At 37.6% G+C, this 22,548-nt stretch overlaps 2 protein-coding genes across 2 annotated transcripts; one reads left to right on the top strand and one right to left on the bottom strand.

Annotated features, from left to right (window-relative positions):
- Positions 1-5,232: 5,232 nt before the first annotated feature.
- Positions 5,233-12,084, bottom strand: LOC121857160 (rRNA methyltransferase 3, mitochondrial-like). The gene is made up of 5 exons (XM_042353055.1): positions 11,582-12,084; positions 10,783-10,915; positions 9,317-9,591; positions 7,339-7,494; positions 5,233-6,403 (listed from the first exon to the last, which is right to left on the bottom strand). The coding sequence occupies exons 1-5, from the start codon at positions 11,817-11,819 to the stop codon at positions 5,772-5,774; spliced, it is 1,434 nt and encodes a 477-aa protein (XP_042208989.1). The 5' UTR covers positions 11,820-12,084; the 3' UTR covers positions 5,233-5,771.
- Positions 12,085-12,453: 369 nt separating this feature from the next.
- LOC121857161 (zinc finger protein 501-like) lies at positions 12,454-16,548 on the top strand. The gene is made up of 2 exons (XM_042353056.1): positions 12,454-12,591; positions 14,299-16,548. Exon 2 carries the CDS (start codon positions 15,091-15,093, stop codon positions 16,432-16,434), a length of 1,344 nt encoding a protein of 447 aa, XP_042208990.1. The 5' UTR covers positions 12,454-12,591; positions 14,299-15,090; the 3' UTR covers positions 16,435-16,548.
- The last annotated feature ends 6,000 nt before the right edge of the window (positions 16,549-22,548 follow it).

Here is a 22,548-nt window from a genome sequence, read left to right on the forward strand (position 1 = left end):
ACCACCCAGAGGAAGCAGTAAAGGGTTTGGGCTCTGAATTTCCCATCTTTCGTGCCACTGCCATGTACAGTTCACGTGCGTAGTCCTTCACAGAGCGCGTGTCGACCGCCATGTTGCGTCGCGCCTGACGCACCAAGTACCTCACAAGTAATTTTTCTGTCTTGAGAAGCACCCGGTTGTGAAAATACTTGATCATAGAAGCACCTGTAGACTTTGTGATCTTCATGTGCTCCTTTATCTTGGCTGAATCCTTCTTTATAGTCCGGATCGTAGATTCGTTGACGCCATGCTGGCGCGCGAGATCAACTTGCCGTGTTCCTTTCTCCAAATCTTGAATAATTTGGTACTTCACCTCGTAGCTTAAGGAACGTCGTGTCCTCTTTGGCTTAGTGCCGCTGGGTCCAGGTAAGGAAAGGTTTTTCTCTGGGGGTGGTGGTCCGGCGGAAGCCATTTTACGGAACAATGGATGCGCGTTAATACGGAGTGGCCTTGAGGGATGAGACTGTCGCGGCTAGGTCAAGCGTCGTCTCTCCTCCCTCCCTCCCTGCCCCGGGTGGACACGTCATAATACTTTAAGCCAATTACAGCTAGCAGCAGAGGAGGGTAGGGATGCATGGCCAATCACAGGTCTTGTACGTCATATGACGTCAGTGATAACGCAACAAAGGCACACTGCGCAACCTTACCGTGCCGCTTGCCCAAGCGGAAGGAGGAGGAGGGAGGAGGAGGGAGAGGCAGGCAGGCGGGCAGGCGGGTGGCGCGTGGCGCGTGGGGAAAATCTAAAAATAGCGTCGCGCCGGACACTCTCCGCGTAATGGCGTTCGCGACCGCGAAATGTGAAAATGTTAGGTTCTGGCAAGGCACCGCGGTAACGGTGAAACGCGGATTGCGGGACCGCTTAATGTGAGGACCAACTGTATATGTATGTATATATATATATATATATATATATATATATATATATATATATATATATATATATATATATATATATATATATATATATATATATATATATATATATATATATATATATATATATACATATATTGGTAAAATCACACGGGGAAAAGGGAAACAACGGAGCACATTAGCTTTCGTCTTTATTCAAGACATCTTCAGAGGCAACTGGATTACATGGACAGAGAGAGGCTTAAATATACAGGGTGACCTTATTAAACATGAGGTCAGGTCATAATGATGTCATCTGCTAATCCCCACACCAACACACACGTAGATGAGCTTAAGAGAAAGGGGGCGACGTGACTAGTCAGGTCAGGTCAAAAATAAGGGACCCACTAAATAACTATCCTACATCTAGTTCCAAGGTTTTCAAAGCATTTTTAACCTTGGGCCACTGTCAAATAAATTTATGTAATATAATATTAGTTTTGAACTGACCATCACAAAGGTTTATTGATTTTTATTCCTTAATCAAACTAGCTTCAGCCAGAAGTCTTTCTGTGACACAAGATGATTTGAATACTTCTAAGCTTTTTTCCCAAGCAATGGGGTGATTATTATTCGTAACATGAACGAACAAGGCACTGCTTTCAGATGCTGTTCTGATATTGTACTTATGTTGTTTGATTCTGAGCTGCAATGTTTTTCCTGTCTGTCCTACATAATTACCATTACATTTGCTACATGGAATACAATAAACACTTCCATTTACATTCAAACTTGGGCTATTTTTTATTAACATATTGGTAATGGTTGAGTCATACTTGAAAACAACATTAATATTTAGTAATTTAAGGGACCGAACTAACGGGACAAATTCATTGCGATAGGGCAGAGTCAAAATATTCTGAAGTGTAGTAATTTGCCTGGTTTGAGTAGAATGAAAGGATTTCTTAGCCCTTTTAAAACAATGATCAACAAAAACAGAAGGGTACCCAAGTTTTTGTGCAATGGAACGAATGTGTTTCAATTCTTCATCAATAAATTCAGCGTCACAAGTACGCAAACATCTCAAGAACATAGCTGAAAAAACTGACATTTTGGTAGACTCCAGGTGATTTGATAAAAAATGTTTGAAACTGTCTACCTGTGTAGGCCTTCTGTACACCTTAAATTTGTTGTTTTGGCCATTTCTAATGATAAGCATATCAAGGAATGGAAGGGATCCATTTTGAATGTGATACTTGGGACAATATCATTAAGCTTGTCTAAAAATTCCAATGGGTCACTGTTTCTAGGCCAAAGACAAAGAACATCATCTACATATCTATACCATGGAGGAATAAAGTCTCCTATATTGGGTAGTAATCTAGCCTCAAAAAAATCCATATAAATACAGGCTAGAGGAGCAGAAAGATAATTACCCATGCCAAATATTTGCTTGTAAAACTTCCCATTTGCTCTAAACACATTGTCAGTTATGCATAACTCTATCAATTTGAGAAAAGTATCAAACTCACAGATGATCTTCTGGAAGAGGCTCACGCTCACGCCTGTGACTCCAGTTAAATCTAAGAGTTGCAATTTATCTTTAAGAAATGAAAGTGGGTCTTTCACAGGTACTCTAGTGAAAAGTGAATTTACATCAAAACTTATTAATTCACAAGGTTCATTGTGTTTCTTGAGTTTATCAATTAAATCACTGCTATTGTGTATCTGTGAATTAGATATTTGGCCTGTAAGAGAGGATACCATCTTTACCAACCATTTGGATAATTTGTAAACTCACGATAGGACGTAATGGATTGTTAAGATTGTGTGTTCTGATCAATCCATACATATAAGGTAAAGTGGGATTGATTTGAGAGAGCTGTTTGATGAGATCGGGGTTCTTTTTCAATAACATCTTCATTTTGGAATTAGATAACTTATTAATATTTTCCAGGGGATCTTTCGTAAGCTCACAATACAGTACGTGCTTTCATCACTTAGTAATGAATTCATCTTATCATTGTAGTCACTTTTATCCAAAATTACAACAGCATTGGACTTATTAGCCTTAGTAATATGGATATTCTCATTTCTTTTCAAGTTTATCAAGGCTGTTTCAAATCTTTTTGGATTGTTTGAAAATTTTTTTTTATGTAAAACACTATGTATACAACCTTTAGCTATGGAAATATCTTCATTTGTAACATCTATCGACTTATTCTTTTCCAGGTTGATTATACCTTTAGCAATAGTAAGCGGATTAACGCACCGTTGAGTGATAGAAAACTTCCTACCAAAACCAAGAACAAGTTTCTCATTTGTCTGTAGATCATAAGATGATAAGTTTATGAACAAATTTGGATCACTCAATATGGTCCAGTAACTCTTGTCAAACAGAGAATTTAATTTGGCATTTAACTTTCTTTTTTGGGCTTTGTCATTTTCACTAAGAAGTTGAAATACAAAATCACGAATGGTATGCCACTTATCAACACAAACACTGTTTTGCATAAGTATTTTACATTGAGCACTGTGCTTAAAAACCAAATTTACACTATCACTTGAACTCTTGATAAGTGAGTCCAGCAGCACTTTATCCAACTCAGAGAATGCTTGATTGTCCAGATTTCTTAGTCTACTTGGAAGACAGGACTTGGGAACAATTTTATCATCTCTGCAATCTTTCAAAAACTTCAACTTGTTTTTGAGACTATGAGCTTTCAGCAAATTCTTCTTGAAGTTATGGTAGATGGGGCGAAAATGAGGATGTGGTTGACAGATTAAGGACACAGCGTAGGAGAGACATGTAAGTTCCATAAAATCACACAGGGAAAAGGGAAACAACGGAGCACCTAAGCTTTCGTCTTTATTCAAGACATCTTCAGAGGCAACTGCATTACATGGACAGAGAGAGGCTTAAATATACAGGGTGACCTTATTAAACATGAGGTCAGGTCATAATAATGTCGTCCACTAATCCCCACACCAACACACACGTAGAGGAGCTTAAGAGAAAGGGGGCGACGTGACTAGTCAGGTCAGGTAAAAAATAAGGGACCCACAAAATAACTATCCTACATCTAGATCAAAGGTTTTCAAATCATTTTTAACCTTGGGCCACTGACAAATAAATTTATGTAACATATTATCAGTTTTGAACTGACCATCACTAAGGTTTATTGATTTTAATTCCTTAATCAAACTAGCTTCAACCAGAAGTCTTTCTGTGACACAAGATGATTTGAATACTTCTAAGCTTTTTTCCCATTGTGGATCTACATGATATATATATATACAGTATATATATATATATATATATATATATATATATATATATATATATATATATATATATATATATATATATATATATATATATATATATATATATATATATATATATATATATATATATATATATATATATATATATATATATATATATATATATATATATATATATATATATATATATATATATATATATATACACCAAGCCCGCTGAACTGACAGGGCACAGCAAACCAAGTAATGAACAAAAGAACATGGGATTGGCCCCAATAGACTCGCCCTAATCAAAATTACTTTTGACATATATATATATATATATATATATATATATATATATATATATATATATATATATATATATATATATATATATATATATATATATATATATATATATATATATATATATATATATATATATATATATATATATATATAATTTTTATTTTTTTAAATGGCCTTCAGCCTTTCCTTATAGCCACACCTTCGCCACCATTTTCTTACCTTAAAATTAAATATCCTAATACATAAGTAGCTGTCCTCTCTGTGTTGAGTTAGTTGAGCCGCAGATCTATGCGGGATTCAGTGACTGTAGCCTCATAGTCAATATCTGCAACTGTTGTTGGGTTTGGGGCCGATGCTCTCGTTCCCCTGAGGCAGAGCAAAGCCGACCGAAGGAGAGAGAAAGACAGTCGACATCTCATCCAGGCTGTAACATAACTTCTGGGCTGCTGCTTCTGTTCGGATAGCACCTCCGCGAGTCTGGCGTAGAAGCATCTTGCACTTGGTCCCATCCCACCAGAGGTTGTGAACATCAGAGGAGTGAAGCTGCCTTGATCAACGTTCTGATTTCTCTCCCCATATGCCCTTATCTTGTCGTTCTCGTTCCTCCTGTGTGCAGAATCGAGAGCTAAGTTACGGTGACATGCGGCCATGGGATAAAAAATCCTGATGTCGAAGAAGGCTCGCTGTCCCCACGTCCAGAATCCTCGAGCACTGACGACAACACGGGCTTCATTGGATGTGTTTGAAGTCCTATGTTGGAAATTCGCACCGTCCAATGGAAGGAGGGTCGGTTTTACACCGACATCACGGCAGATTTCCTTCAACATATTTGCTGTGAGATCCCTAAAATTACCACTACCAAAATTAAAGTTGAACTTTAACTAAGCAATGAATTTTGAATAAGAACTGAAACTTTTTTCCTGAACTTCCACTTTATCTATAATGATAAATTATAACTGAGCCAACCATAATTGAGTTCAGACTGTTTTTAAATGCCAGACTCTCCCCGCATTTCTTTAGCTGAGAGGTGTGACACCAATACAGTAGTGCCAGTCACCTTTGAGCTACACACACTGTGCTAACACTTATACAAAACAATTTAATCTTGTAATCTTTAAATACAATAAGAGTCCAGCTTACTGTTGGCTCAAGGACACTTTCACAAAACCTCATGATAAATAATTAGTTATAACTTGGTGACCAGATATTTGCGTTAGTCTAAAGAATTTAAAGTAAAGGTTATATGGTAGGTGCCATACAATCATTTGTCTAAATGAATCCCACTCATTTAAACTAAACTTTCACAAAGATGTCTCCGAACTTAAGCTCCGTCGGTCACGTAATCGCAGCCGACGAAACTGTCTTTGTATTTCATATAATATAATTCCCACTGCCACACTGGTGTTAAGACTGTCCATACCATTTGCAAGTGGAACTGCTACTTGAAGACCACCATTGAAACAAGCAAACTTTCTTGCTGCTTTACTAATGCCAGTCTCACCACCTATAATGATAACAACTTGAGGGGATATATTAGATATTTTCTGAAGGATTTGTATGTCATCATAATAATGAACTGGAAGCTGCACATTTTCAAAGTGAGAGAGGTGTTCTTCATCATCATAGCTGGGATCAGTAACTACTTTTTTCCCTTCACTGTTAATTTCATATACATTGACTGCGTCTTCTTCAATAAATAGTGAAGTACTATTTTTTGTCACAGGTTTAACTTTGGGTGAATTAAGAACTTGTATGTTCTCATTCACACAACCATCAAGGTCTATTTTTCGACATACGTCAGCTAAAAGAAGTGGAGCATATTCTGGTACGTAGTTGTGAATGACACTCCAGGTAGCCTTGACCGTCAGCTTTATCCGGAAGTGTGCGCCACACGCCGCTCGTAAGACTTTGGATTCCCACGGATCACAGCAACCTGCAAATGATAAATATCCTATTTATGTATTCCAAACACATGCAATATAACTTTCTTAAAAGATTCAGCCATCTCATTTTAAAGTACAGTAGCAGGCAGATAAACTGCCATCTACTTGTCAAGTTATGGTGCAAATCAGCCATTGTGTGGTAGGTATAGGGAAGTACCAGAGCTTAGTTCCGGCTGGTTGCTTCTGGAACCGGAACTTTATTATAGCGGTGCTGGTTACTGTTTCATAAATTAAAATATAATTCACTGTTAATACTTCTTATTTCTAATGGATAATGCAGCATAAAAAAAGTACTGAATGGTTAATAACGACTGATGTATGTGTAGCAAAATATTAATACATCTTAAATCATATTTACTGTACTGAGTGTGGAACAACTGTACAGTATTATTATCTTCTATTGTATTTTGTATTTATATGTGGTTTGAAACAATTTTGTACCATCTAATTTTCATAATTGTCTTTGTATCATTTAGTCATGCTGTATTATAATTTATTGATTTGGGTATTTATTGTATGATTTGTGTATTATCAGAAGGCACATATTTACAGTCAGTTATAAGTTCTACAAATTTATAATGCCGAGGATGCATTCAAATTTTCTGCTGTTCTCTGGGTCTGTGTTCCTGCACGGAAGTGAGAGAATTTTTCTCCAAAGAATTTCGAGCCAATTTCCATTCTGGCTATTGGAGAGTTCCGGGGACTGAGGATTCCAGGTAACGGATACCTTACGGTAGAATGTTTTTCATAGTTGGTGCTGTATGTTAGGTTTATATATCATATCAAGCACCAATGAGAAAAAACTTAAAAAAGTATGAAGAAATAAGCAATTTCCTGAGTACCGTACAACATTATGAGAGAAATGTAACAGTCTGAAGAAATTTGACTTTAAAAGACAATAAATGTGAACTAGAGGTAAACATACCCTTGATGAGAACCACTTGGTCCACTCCCACTGAGGCCAGTGTACGCAGGATCCCACCAAGGTTTCCTGGCTCTCGTACCTCATCAAGGATCACCGTCACTGGAACACTTTGTGACACATGTTGACTACTGCCAAATTCTGGCCGCTTAAACACACCTGCAGAATATTATTATATTTATGACTATATCCACTTAAAAAACACCTGTAGAGGAATTATTTATGACTTTGTCCACTTAAAAACACCTGTAGAGGAATTATCTATGACTTCATAACCAGTTAAAACACTTGTAAGGAATATTAATTAATATATGACCTTATGTTTACCTAAAAGATCCATTAAATACAACTCCGTATACAACTGTAAAGTACAATACTGTACAGTACATTTAATTATTGCTTTATTTTTATTTAAAACATATTATGCACAGTAGCTTAAAGAACTATCTGTGCATAAAGTATGGGAAACAATATGAGAACATGGACGATAAATTTTGTCTTTTCATGTACAGGTTGTACCTCTCTAGTCCGGCAACCTCGGGACCTGACCGGTGCCGGACCATGGAAATTGCCGGACCATGGAAATTCACCCTTTTCCTGGATAGATAGTGACTTGTGCTTATGCCTGGAAGCACTAGCACCACTTTCTCTGCCTCATGGTCTCTTTGAAGACATATTGAAGGGTTAAATGTCGTATAGTAGCTTCTCAAATTTCGCGAGTTTTTAATTCTTAATGTATTTTATTGGAACACACAAAAAAATAAATAAATAAAAATTTTGACGGCGGAAACTTGAATTTTGACGGGTTTGAACGGCCCGCCAACGTGCAGACGACGTGCATAATCGTGTAAACAGCGTCATTTCTCTTATGTACAAAAGATTCATTATTGTTTATTACTGAATGTCTTTTTTATTGAATTAATGTTTATGTGTGCAAAATGAGCAATAGAATTCATTAATAATACGTAGAATATTAAAACACACGAGGAAATGACACAGCATTGTTTTCGTTGATTACAAAACCAGTGACTGACTGGTTCTACATATAAAACTGAAGAAAATAAGACCTTGGTTGTAGCTGTAGTAAAATTAATATGGTTGTTTTAAGTAATGTTATTTAATGTTAATAAATGGAACAATAGAAGTAGCTAACGATAATGGTAAAGAAAAAGAGAGATCGCATATGTAAGTGCGCATGCGCACACGTGAAAACATATCGTCATTACTTTACATAAGAATATGAAAGCAACACTTATTTACTGTTCATATATATTTTAATTAATGTTTCTGAATTTGTTTTTATTGAATTAATGAAGGTGAGTATAAAATTAACAATACAATTTATTAATAATACGTGGAATATTAGAGGAGACGAGACGGCTGCCGGCATTGTTTATGTTAAAGCTTACGAAACCAGTGACTGATTGGTTCTACATATAAAACTGAAGAAAATAAGACCCTGAGTTTAGCTGTAGTAAAATTAATGTAAAAAATGAATATGGTTGCTTGAAGTACCTGTAATGTTATTTAATGTTAATAAATGGAACAATATAAGTAGCTAACCATTAATGGTAAAAAAAAAAGTGAGACTGCTCGTATGTAAGTGCGCACATGTGAAAATATATCGTCATTACTCTACATAAGAATATGAAAGCAACACTTATTTACTGCTCATATATATTGAAGGGTTAAATGTTGTACTCTGTATGAGAGAGAGAGAGAGAGAGAGAGAGAGAGAGAGAGAGAGAGAGAGAGCAAAGTAGTAGTAGTAGAAGGTGCGTGTGTGTGTGTGTGTGTGCTATTGCTTTAAACAATAATGAGTTGGTAAGTGTAAAAAATAATACTGTAATAATAATAATTGGATGATGATAATCCCCGGCATATTTCACGTTAGGATTGACTACCATAACCTAACCTAGTCTAGCCTAAGTTTCATTTATATTGTGTAAACTAAATTCAGTCCATTAACTCATATCCATACCTAATATACCGGGACAAGTAGTGAGTGAAGACAATGTCTGGAGCCTCTTGTATGGGGTCTTGTACAGCGGCAATTCGTTCAGAGCGTTAAGTTCCTCTAGCCCAAAATTTGGTGAGCCAGGTTTCAGCAGAGCAAGATGATGGTGTCTGGAGAAGTAGATGGCTTCAGGCATTACCCCAGCATCAAGGGCTTCTTTTATGATGCGATATCCCTCACCTACGAAAAACTTGTTCTCCTCTCGGAACTTACGGGAACTGATGTTATTTAATAAACTCCTGCAAAGAGAAGAGGACTATTAACAGTGGAGGATGGCCTACAGTGGAGGATGGTCTACAGTGGAGGATGGTCTACAGTGGAGGATGGTCTACAGTGGAGGATGGTCTACAGTGGAGGATGGTCTACAGTGGAGGATGGCCTACAGTGGAGGATGGTCTACAGTGGAGGATGGTCTACAGTGGAGGATGGCCTACAGTGGAGGATGGTCTACAGGAGAATGGCCTGTGGAGGATGGTCTACAGTGGAGGTGGTCTGAGAGGATGGAGTGGAGGATGGTCTACAGTGGAGGATGGTCTACAGTGGAGGATGGTCTACAGTGGAGGATGGTCTACAGTGGAGGATGGTCTACAGTGGAGGATGGCCTACAGTGGAGGATGGTCTACAGTGGAGGATGGTCTACAGTGGAGGATGGCCTACAGTGGAGGATGGTCTACAGTGGAGGATGGTCTACAGTGGAGGATGGCCTACAGTGGAGGATGGCCTACAGTGGAGGATGGTCTACAGTGGAGAGAACTATAACTAGAGAAGATTACCTTTTGTCTGAGGATTATAAATGAAAGGGCTTTATAGATTTAAAGGCTTTTGTATACCTTTGCAGAGTCTGAAAATACATATTATAGGTTAAAACACAAACTTTTATGTCTTAACCCTCTAAGTGCTGGAGGTTTTCTCGATGCTCAATAAAATTGTCAAGAGCACTGAACGAGTTGATACAAAGGAACATTTACTATAGACATACCTGTACTGCACTGTATTAAAAGCCTAGATATTCTTACCTGGGGTCATTAAACTGCAGTGTAACTAAGTAAACAAACTTACAGTAATTGTAGTTAGCATTATTTCTCAAAAGGGCCTACAGTACAGTATTCTTTTGGAAAGACAAAATTTCCCAGGACTCACTGTACAAATTTTTTTTATGAAACAAACAAGACTAAATTTTTAAGCATTAAGCTAAACTAGACTAACAAGAGGTACAGTATTTACAAAAAGCTGCCATAACAATCTATAATTTGTTTAAATATCAAACAGATTCAGCAGGATCATGTGAATTTAAAAATCAGAAAGGTTTTATACTGTATTCTCAAAATCAGAGTCCAGCCGCTTCAGGACCCAGTTGGAACCACAGGAGAGCATTTATATGTGGCTTTAGCTTCAAGAAGACATGACCCTAAATTATAATTATCTCTCACCTCACAAAATCCTTGGCATCCTTTAAGTGCTCAAATTGAACTTCATTTACTAAATTGTTGGTTTCGTGTTGTGAGTTATGGGCCAAGGTTGTGTGCACTTGATAATGTGAGGAATCCTCTTGTGGTGTTGACCCTGCAAGTAAATATACTATATATGTCAATTGTTTATTATAACATAGGAACAACAGGTGATAAAGAACTCTGCCTACAGTAACATATCCATCCAAAATTGACCTTAACATTTTCCAAGAGAATGAAGAGAATCTGCCAAACTTAACCTAGTTGGTATCTGTCCATGTTTACGGAAAGTGAATTTTTTACCTGCATGGTGAATCGGTAAGTTATTATTTTACATGAATAGAAATTACACATGTATACAGATGACTCGAGAAGTATTGTGTTATTACTATACATGAACAATAATTCTTAAATAAAGAAAAAGATTAAAACACTAGTAAATAAATAAATTACAGAACAAATGAAGAATTTTTGTGTTATTACTATACATGAATATTAATTATTAATAAAGAAAACGATTCAACATAAGTAATTAAACAAAATACAGAACAAAGGGTGATTTGGCACCAGTGCATAAAGCACCGAGCAGCGAGATGATTGCAGGCGTATTAACAATGTTTTTATTATTTACTTTCATCTTTAATAAATTGTCTTAGTGTTTTTTTACTATTTTCTATCCCAAGCAACAGTTATTTTCGTGCATATATTGATGGGTAAAGCAATGGTTACGAAATGGATTGGTGACGATATGGGCAGACCCACAAAAGTTATAGTCAATTACCTGTTGATTGTGAGGACTCTGGTTGTTGTCTTCCATCTTTACCATTTACTTTATTATTACTCAAAGTGTTGTTCTTAAATTGATCATTAAAAGTGATGTTAGTGAAGGTAAGACTCTCGTCCTTCATTACAGGGCTGTGGACCCTCACGGGGCGCCTGGCATATCTACGGTAGTGTCTGAACACATTCACCCCACAACTACCAACTAATGTGTATAAACTCGGCCGCATTCTATACATCGTCTTATAATTTCCTTTTTCTCTTAAGACTGAAGACAACACAACGGTGACCACCACAGCTCTCCCTACAGTATAAACAAACACCTACATTGTCACTGAATAACCTAAATCATTACAGCTCCATTATTATAACTATAATTTTTTTATTTTAATGACACACATATCATCTATACATGTAACTAAGTTTTGCATCAAATTTTATATCAATTAAAGTAGTAATGAGAAGTTTGTGTTTAATATTATACCCGCGGTCCCTCGCCGGCCTCCTGTGTTCATGTTGGAAAATTTCCACAAATTTACCTGACGACATATATTTATTGATATTCATAAAATAAGAATAATATAACATAAATATACCAAAAGAAATTACGTCACGTTTACACTTAAACTCTTCCTTAACTAGATATGTTTACGTAACATCAGGAATAAGAAAAAACTCACAAACTCTTCGTTTTCAATATGTTTATCATTAATGTAATAGTTGGCATAATTTATGTATATAACCAATATTTATTATGTTAAATCTTAAAAAAATTAACCTTAAGTTATAAAGCTATTTATAGTTTTGATTTATTGATTTCGTAAAGAATTAGTTATGAGACGTGGCCGTCAAACTATTTTAACATTGAACGTTGTCTTGTAAACAACCTGCTGGGCTAAACTACTCACGGAGGAAGAGTCTCTTAATGTATACTTCACCTTTATCCTCACTGTCACTGATCTGCTCATTAGCCGCTTGGGCAGTTGGTCACGTCTCTGTTAATCACTGTTGGTAAGTACAAGGCATGCACGGGCTCCTGAATCTGAACCTGCTTCAGTGTTGGTCAAGTCTGGTCTTGTAGCTACAGTATGTGGCCAGTTGTAGCGTACAGTATGTGGCCAGTTGTAGCGTACCGTATGTGGCCAGTTGTAGCGTACAGTATGTGGCCAGTTGTAGCGTACAGTATGTGGCCAGTTGTAGCGTACAGTATGTGGCCAGTTGTAGCGTACAGTATGTGGCCAGTTGTAGCGTACCGTATGTGGCCAGTTACCGTATGTGGCCAGTTGTAGCGTGTATGGCCAGTTGTAGCGTACAGTATGTAGCCAGTTGTAGACCGTATGTGGCCAGTTGTGATACCGTATGTAGTTAGTACGAGTATATGTGTCGCCAGTGTGTTAGCGTACAGTATGTGGCCAGCCAGATATGTGGCCAGTAGAAGTATGTGTGGCCGTACCGTATTGTATTGGCGTACCGTATGTGGCCAGTTGTAGCGTACAGTATGTGGCCAGTTGTAGAGTACCGTATGTGGCCAGTTGTAGCGTACAGTATGTGGCCAGTTGTAGAGTACCGTATGTGGCCAGTTGTCAGTTATCTTAGTATGGGCACACAAACGTACGTACATGTAGAGATATCACACTCAGGAATGAGGTAGAATAGAAACTCACAATGCGCTTTCTGTATATATATTGTTGTATAGCGCAGTGCTTAGGAGTGACTAGGTGGAGAAGCTTGCTCAGAGGTCCTGTAGGGCGAGGAGGTTTCTGAGGAAGCTGGGTGGTGAGGAGCTGTGAGAGGTGTTGCTGGTCCGGTAGCCGAGTGTAGAATGGTCTCCCAGGCCAGGCATGGCCGTATTTATAAAGTTTACGAGGATCAGGATTTGGGGTGAGCGTAGCGAGAGGGCCAATCACAGCGGCTCAAGCGTAAGGTGTGAAACGCTCTGATCCTGAGCTGGAGGTTGAAGGTCGAGACTAGGTTGGTGATCGTACCCCTACGTCCACTGCATAGACCTAGTCTCTTGGCGTAGCTGGCTGTACGCTGATTGGCTGGTCGGCGCGCGGCCGGAGCTCAGTTGGAAGTTGTAGGGGAGAGGAGCCACTACACAGTCACAACACTCTCTGGCAGAGAAGTTTGTAGGGATTTTCTCAGAACCTTCTTGTAATTTTTCTCGGAATTTCAGGAAAATACGCCCGATTTTCATCAAACCCTGGAAAAAATCCCCCGTCCCCGTAATTTTCTGGAATTATCTGGGTACCGCAAAAATTTTCTCGGTATTTTCCAGAAAATTTGCTCCTCGAAAAATATTTCCGAAACCCGGAATTTTCTGGAATATTCCGGTTTTGGGAATGCTTTTCTAAGAAAATTTCAATTCCGGCTATCGTAGAGTTTCATCTAAGAGGGATTCCAGCTAACGGGGATATTACTATTGTACAATTTACATCTGCGAGCCAGCTGTAGCTGCAGGGGTGTTTTCCTCACTCATGCTGCTGTTGTTCATCATGTGATGGCGTCCATACTTACTGTATATTTACTTGTACCCTTGTTCCTAGGTAGAGGAAGTTGCCAATTTATTTTTGGCCGAGTGTCAGAGGTGAAGGTTAATGTATTGCTGGATGAGAAGATGTGAATATTGTCTCTCTTTCTCTTCCTAAGTTGGTAGATATTATTGTAGTTATTTGTTGGATTATTTCACTAAAATGTTTTTGACTTTCCTTTCCACAGATGTGAACTGAAGAACAAATGGCAGTGGGAAGAGAAGCAGTAGACTGTGAGAACACTATGTTGGGTGCAGGTGTAAACAACAGTGGACATAGACAAAGTATTACCAACTGAACAAAAGAATTCTAAGGAGACAAGAAATTACTCTTCTTTGTGGAAATACTGTATGTTTTAAAATAATTCAAAACTTGTGTATAGATTCACCCCTTCATAAGACTTTTGTCACATTTAGCCAAAGTTTACCATCTGACATAAGTCCAGTAGTTTATATAACCCTTTGTATTATTGTTTACCAGCCATCACAAGTAGTGTACTGTACTTGTAGTGTATCGGCCTGAGTATTATTGTTTGCTGTACATGAGAGGAACTGTATATATAACAATAGTATACAGTATATAATTTTTGTACACTTCCCTGTTGAGTCTTTTTATAGAGTATGTTGTAAGTCATAAACAGTGTTTGTTAATGACAAGTATAGTTATATGTGTAACTCATTTTTTACATCATTTTTCACATTTAGTTGAAAGAGGTATAGAGGAACCTTGTTAATAATGGTGTAGTCACATGACAAACTGGATCTTCCATCACACTTACCTCCTCACTGTCCTCTCATCTCAGCATCATTACATCAGTGTCAGTAAATCACATTCACTAATTGATTTATAATTGATGTATGTTTCAGTTTTCATTGTCATATATAATTTACAGTAACAAGACATTAATAGTTTTTGTAGGAGGAAACATTTTCCCAGTTGAGTGTCACTAAAACCTTTAAACACACTACACAATTTTATAATGGAAGGTCACTCGGAGGAACAGTCAGTGTGTGTAAAATCACATCAAGTAACACCCGTGAAAGATCACTCACAACAGAAACCATTTGTGTGTTCTGAATGTTTTAAAGAATTTAAAAGAAAATGTGATTTAGTGAGACATACAAGAGTTCATACAGGAGAGAAGCCTTACCAGTGTTCAGAATGTCTTAAATATTTTTCTGATAAAAGCCACTTAATAATACATATGAGAAGCCATAAAGGAGAGAAACCTTATCAGTGTCCTGAGTGTCTGAAAGAATTCACAGTAAACTCGTCTTTAGTCACACACATGAGAATTCATACAGGAGAGAAACCATTTCAGTGTTCAGAGTGTTTTAAAGGCTTTCCCAAAAAATATGATCTCATTAGACATACAAGAGTGCACACTGGTCACAAACCTTATCAGTGTCCTGAGTGTCTGAAAGAATTCACAGTAAACTCGTCTTTAGTCACACACATGAGAATTCATACAGGAGAGAAACCATTTCAGTGTTCAGAGTGTTTTAAAGGCTTTTCCAAAAAATATGATCTCATTAGACATACAAGAGTGCACACTGGTCACAAACCTTATCAGTGTCCTGAGTGTCTGAAAGAATTTGCAGACAAAAGGAGTTTAATCACACATGTGAAAACTCATACTGGAGAAAAACCTCTTAAATGTTCAGAATGTTTTAAATATTTTATAGACGAACATCATTTGAGACAGCATATGAAAATTCATACAGGAAGAAGACCCTATCAGTGTTCTGAATGTCTGAAAGACTTTTCAGATAAAAGTCACTTAAGAACACACATGAGAACTCATACAGGAGAGAAACCATTCCAGTGTCCTGAGTGTTTTAGAGAATTATCCACCAAATCTTCTTTAGTCACACATATGATAAATCATACAGGAGAGAAACCATATCAGTGTTTAGAATGTCATCAAGGTTTTTACCAAAAATCTCTTCTGTTAACACACATGAAAGTTCACACAGAAAAACCTTTCCACTGTGTAAGATGCAGGAAAAACTTTAAAGTGAAAGATAGTTTAATATTACATGTAGAGAGATGTTACCAGACTGACCAAGTGGTCAACTCTCATCATTATGAAGGTGAAAGGTGTCAGGATTTGCACCATGACTTGAGCTTGTCTTGCCAACCAACAGTGGAGATGTGTGTTTCTGAAGGAGTGAATAATGATCCACTCTCAGTCATTTGTGAGACAAAAGCTTCATCAGGACCTGAGATAATTGACCAATCTTCTTTAAAGGTGGAGTGCCAGGAAGAACTAGTAGTTGATGTTAATCCTTCTTGTCTGTTTGGGATAGAATATAACTCCTAGGTAATTTACATAAGCCTTATGTTAGTATGTATGCTTTAATCCTGTTTGTCTTATTCAGCTTTTGTCAAATTACACAGTCATTCCACCTGATGTCTAATTAAAGTTATATCCACAGCAGTAGAATTTTTTGGGTCCTTTCAGTCTTATTTGATAATCACTTAAGAGTGTTAAAACAGGTGCCATTATCCCATTGGCTGTCACAACTCTTGGTATAAACAACTCAGCTATTATTATATTTTGTTGAGCAACTGTTGCAGTAGAAGTAGGATGTATTTGATTTACATTAGGAGTCCCTACTAAGTCTCTGCTGACTTTTTCCATTCTATCTACAGGTACTGTAGCTGTGACATTTGTCATTGGCTCAACTACTTGGAATTTGTTTCTATGTTCTTTCACTTTAATCACATACTGACCTGTGAAATTAGGCAAGAGTATTGATGTGCGTTCCTGCGCTTTTATCATTACTGTGTCTCCTATTTCTAGAGTTATAGGCTTAGCTTTTTTATGTTGCCTGCAGATCATTTCAGCACGTGAGGCTGCTAAATGTTTTCGTACTTTTCCTTGGATGCTTGTGAAAACATTGATTTGGTTATTGGCATAGTCATCCATGTTGTACACAGGTTGTGGGGTTCCTGCTAGTAGATCATATGGCAAGTGTTTATCGGTACCATAAATTATGTAGTATGGCTGTTTGCCTGTAAAGCTATTTATAGATCCATTCATGGGTGCTGCAACTTGTGGAAGCCATTCCTCCCATGAACTATCCATTGGATTCACCACATGTCGGAGAATCTCAAGAATTTTTCTATTTATACGCTCGACCAACCCATCTGAAGATGGATGGTAGGCGGTTGTGGCTTTAGATCATCACGTTGCACCACTGACATGATCTTTGCTGCCCGCCAGATACAGGAAATGTGCAGAGAACAGCATCGTGACCTGTACATGGCATTTGTCGACTTAACCAAGGCCTTTGACTCGGTCACCAGGGAAGCCCTCTGGTGGACCCTCAGCCAGTTTGGCTGCCCACCAAAATTCATTGTTATTGTGAGGCAATGTCACGATGGCATGAACAGCAGTGTGCTGCACAATGGCACCCAGTCTGAGTTCTTCCCCATCCAAACGGGTACAACAAGGATGTGCACTGGCACCAACTTTATTTTCCATTTTCTCGGCTGCCTTCTTTGTGCTAATGCCAATTTAGCCGGCGGGGTGGACATACAGTGCCAGGTGAAGGATCTATTCCAAATAAGACGACCCCAGGCAGGAACAAAGGTGTTGGCAGCTCCCATTAATGAATTTCAGTATGCAGACAACCTGACCCTTGTCGCTCACACTAAACGCGACCTACAGGAGATCCTGTACACCTATGCAGATGCATACTCGCACTTCGGCCTTGAGGTGAATATGCGTAAGACTCAGATTTTCTTTCAGCTTGTCCCAGGTTCAGCCACTCCTCCACCACCCATCCAGCTTAATGGTACTACCCTCTCTAATGTTACCCACTTTCGGTACCTCGGCTCCCACCTGTCCATCACCACAAACATCGATGAAAAGATTCAGCATCGGATCAGATGTACATCCCAAGCTTTTGCTAGACTCTGTACCCGTTTCCTCAGCTGTAGGTAGCTGAAATTATCTACAAAGCTGGTGGTTAGTGGACATGAGAGTGTGGTGGGTGGTCACGGGAGTGCGGTGGTGGTGTTGGTTGGTGGTCATGGGAGTGTGGTGGTGGTGTGATGTGGTGTTGGTTGGTGGTCACGGGAGTGCGGTGGTGGTTGGTGGTGTGAATTTTGAATTTTGCCGCTTACAACGGTTAGTTTATTGTGCTCCCCAAAGTCATCCTGTAAGCGTTAGCACAAAAGGATTACAGAGTAGAGTTTACTAAGGGTCAGAATAATTAACCCTCTGGTGAGGATATTATATCATTTTATGTTACACAGTATTTCAAAGAAATTCTTTGTTTAGTTATACTTATACATAAAGGGTAACTTATTCACAACTGCGTGAGTACAGCAGAGTGAGGCAATATGTCTGGCCGCACACTTTGTTATTCACATTGCGTGAGAGGTATTCAAGCACATCATGTGTTTGGTTCTATATATGGGAGCTAATGTAGCTACTTGGTGCAAAAAAATTGGATGCAATCTTATGTCAGCTATCTTGCCATTAGAGATGAAGCATTGTGCCATTTCACACACAGTGTGCTTGGACCTGTCCCTAAAAGGTTCTATTTTGACACAGTCGAGGATGTAGTGTTCAAGTGTGTGCAGGGCCGGATTTACCTACTTGTGGGCCCCAGGCCAAACTCATCAGTGGGCCCCCAAATTTATAAAAATGTTTGCATGTTTCAAAAATCAATAAACTGTATATATATATATATATATATATATATATATATATATATATATATATATATATATATATATATATATATATATATATATATATATATATATATATATATATATATATATATATATATATATATATATATATATATATATATATATATATATATATATATATATATATATATATATATATATATATATATATATATATATATATACAGTTGTACCCCACTTAACGCGGTCAATTGAACCCAGAGGGTCCCGCGTTAAGTGAAATCCACATTAAGTGAACAACAGAACATATGGGATTAATTCCAATAGAAACCGGCCCGACCCCCAAACTCCACTTTTTGAAGGCACATACCTATGTTGTATTAAAAATAACATCTTAATTTTATGATGGTACATGCACACAATTAATACTTAAGAGAAATAGAGAAATACAGTCGCCAAGTTAATGTCCATTCAAATAATGGACTCAACCTTGCCTCCCCCCCTCTTCCAACCGCGCGGTCAGTCCCAACTCTCCCCCCCACCCCCCACCAATCCTCCATTCCAGGGTTTTTAACATTTAGTATTAAATAATACCTCAGATTAAAGTTAGGATAATATAATTGACATTGCTGGATTCCTTGTAAGACCAGGAATATTTTGAATATAAATGTCATATATTTTGCACAAAAGATAACATAGCTAATTTGAGAAAAAATTTTATCTAAAATTTGTATGTCTAATGCAAAAATATGATGTTTATATTCAAAATGATCATCAAATTATAAGAATTCCAGCAATGTAAATTATATTCAGACCGGATAATTTGTATGAATTTTATGAGCTAAAACAAATATCTTCAGTTAATAAAAAAAATAATAATTCTTCACAGGGTAACAGATGGTCGGTCGGTCCCTCCCTCCCCCCCACCCCCCACCAACCTTCCCAAGGAGATGTGTGGGATAACCACTAAATTTTAATAAATAATACCTCAAACTAAAGTTAGTTTAATATAATTGACATTGCTGGATTCCTTGTAAGACCAGGAATATTTTGAATATAAATGTCATATATTTTGCACAAAAGATAACATAGTTAATTTGATAAAAAATTTTATCTAAAATTTGTATGTCTAATGCAAAAATATGATGTTTATATTCAAAATGATCATCAAATTATAAGAATTCCAGCAATGTAAATTATATTCAGACCGGGTAATTTGTATGAATTTTATGAGCTAAAACAAATATCTTCAGTTAATAAAAAAAAAAATAATTCTTCACAGGGTAACAGATGGTCGGTCGGTCCCTCCCTCCTCCCCACCCCCCCACCAACCGTCCCAAGGAGATGTGTGGGATAACCACTAAATTTTAATAAATAATACCTCAAACTAAAGTTAGGATAATATAATTGACATTGCTGGATTCCTTGTAAGACCAGGAATATTTTGAATATAAATGTCATATATTTTGCACAAAAGATAACATAGTTAATTTGAGAAAAAATTTTATCTAAAATTTGTATGTCTAATGCAAAAATATGATGTTTATATTCAAAATGATCACCAAATTATAAGAATTCCAGCAATGTAAATTATATTCCGGCCGGGTAATTTGTATGAATTTTATGAGCTAAAACAGGCAGTCAGGCAGGGTGGGGCAAATCTAAAAATAGCGTCTTCGAGCCGGACACTCACCGCGTATATGTGGAAAAATCCGTGTTAAGTGAAAGTTCAGCTCTGGCGAGGCACCGCGTATATGATAAAACGCGTTAAGTGAAACCGCGTTAGGCGGGGTAATACTGTGTATATATATATATATATATATATATATATATATATATATATATATATATATATATATATATATATATATATATATATATATATATATATATATATATATATATATATATATATATATATATATATATATATATATATATATATATATATATATATATATATATATATATATATATATATATATATATATATATAATCAACACCTCAACCCACCAGGATTCGAACCCACGGCACACAAGCCTATGACTGTGACCGGGGAACGCTAACCACTGGACCACCAGGATACTAAAAACAGTCCTAGACTTTGTTATATTTCACACAAAGCCTGTTCAACGAGCTTATGGCGCCGTGAACGGATTTGGTAAAACGTTACTCTGACCACCTAAGTGATACGGGTGGTCCCCATTAGAGGTTCACGGCGCCATAAGCTCGTTGAACAGGCTTTGTGTGAAATATAACAAAGTCTAAGACTGCTTTTAGTATCCTGGTGGTCCAGTGGTTAGCGTTCCCCGGTCACAGTCATAGGCTTGTGTGTCGTGGGTTCGAATCCTGGTGGGTTGAGGTGTTGATTGTATGTAGAAGTCCACGTGCTTTATTGGGCTAAATATATATATATATATATATATATATATATATATATATATATATATATATATATATATATATATATATATATGTAATACTCAGAAATTTCAGAATAATTTCGAATGCCCCGCCATTGGCAACACTGAGCGTTCAAGGTCATCTGAGGGGAGAGAGCGCTTCCTGTTCACAGCGAGAGATGGTGGAACTAGGCCTATATGATATTAAATGTAATTCACCGAATTAATAATGATGCGATTCATGAAGTAAGGGACTATTATTGAATTTGAAATTATTATAGATCGTTTATCAGTCTGAATAATGTTACGGGTGTCCCAAGGAGTTATTAGTTAGGCGGAAAATATGTCACGTAGACCTAAGCTAACGCCTTGAGAGGAGACGCGACGCTGGCTAGGTCTCAGTCGCGGGAAGCATTCACACAGACAAGACGTCCCTGCGCGTCTGTCACAGAAATAGTCACGTGGCCTAGTCACCTGTGCTGCGCTATGGCAGTATAACAAGTAAGTCTCATTCAATCTCAGACAGGGTTTAGATAGGGCAGTGGTAAAGTAAACTAGAGCTAACAGTGAGTTCATTTCAGGGTTTCCGTCAGAACCCACTTGACTGGAGTTGACCGGAGTTTGACTGCGAGAGATTGACTGCCGTTTGAGACTGCCGTTGATGATTGAGGGTGGCGATTGTCGCCATTGGACCGATCAGAGTAGGCCTGTCACTGTTTAGCGGGGTACCAAAGGATCTCTTGAGGGAATCTAGCCGTCTGGGTGCCCAGCTGACGTTGGCTCACAACACCACATGTCCCGAGCCGCTTAGTGAAACCCTCTTGCTAACGGGAAGCTAAAGCTCCTCTCAACTGCACAAGGTCTGATTGGCTCACTCTCTTACTGCCCATGGACGCACTGGGAGTACACTGAGGCTATCTGAGTATATTAATGGTCACACACTGAGACCGTGAGTCTAGGACTCTAGGAGATACCTAGAGGAACATTTTATCTTCCTTATTACGGGTGTAGTTAACACCATTCCTCAGACTGATATTATCTTGACGTGTGTAGTTTAATAGTCCTAAATAATTTTGATAGTATTGTTTTTGAATGTTTGTGCCATTAAGTGGAACCAGAGTGATGCTCTGATTTGATTCTTTTTATGCATCTAATTGTTCTTCATAATTCTGATCTCAGGTATAACCTTGTTCCCCAGAGTAGTATTTTAAGTTCAAGTTAAGAGGTGCGCATATTGGTGTACCATTATTTGATTGTGTTTGTAGTGTTGGAGGGAATATAAGTGTCTAAATTTTACAGTGTGTCTCATTCATCCCAGTCACAGACGCTATCCTTCCACGGGTCACGGACAATTCATTTTGTT

This window comes from Homarus americanus, unplaced genomic scaffold (genome assembly GCF_018991925.1).
Source record: "Homarus americanus isolate GMGI-L3 unplaced genomic scaffold, GMGI_Hamer_2.0 scaffold20465, whole genome shotgun sequence".
NCBI lineage: Eukaryota > Metazoa > Arthropoda > Malacostraca > Decapoda > Nephropidae > Homarus > Homarus americanus.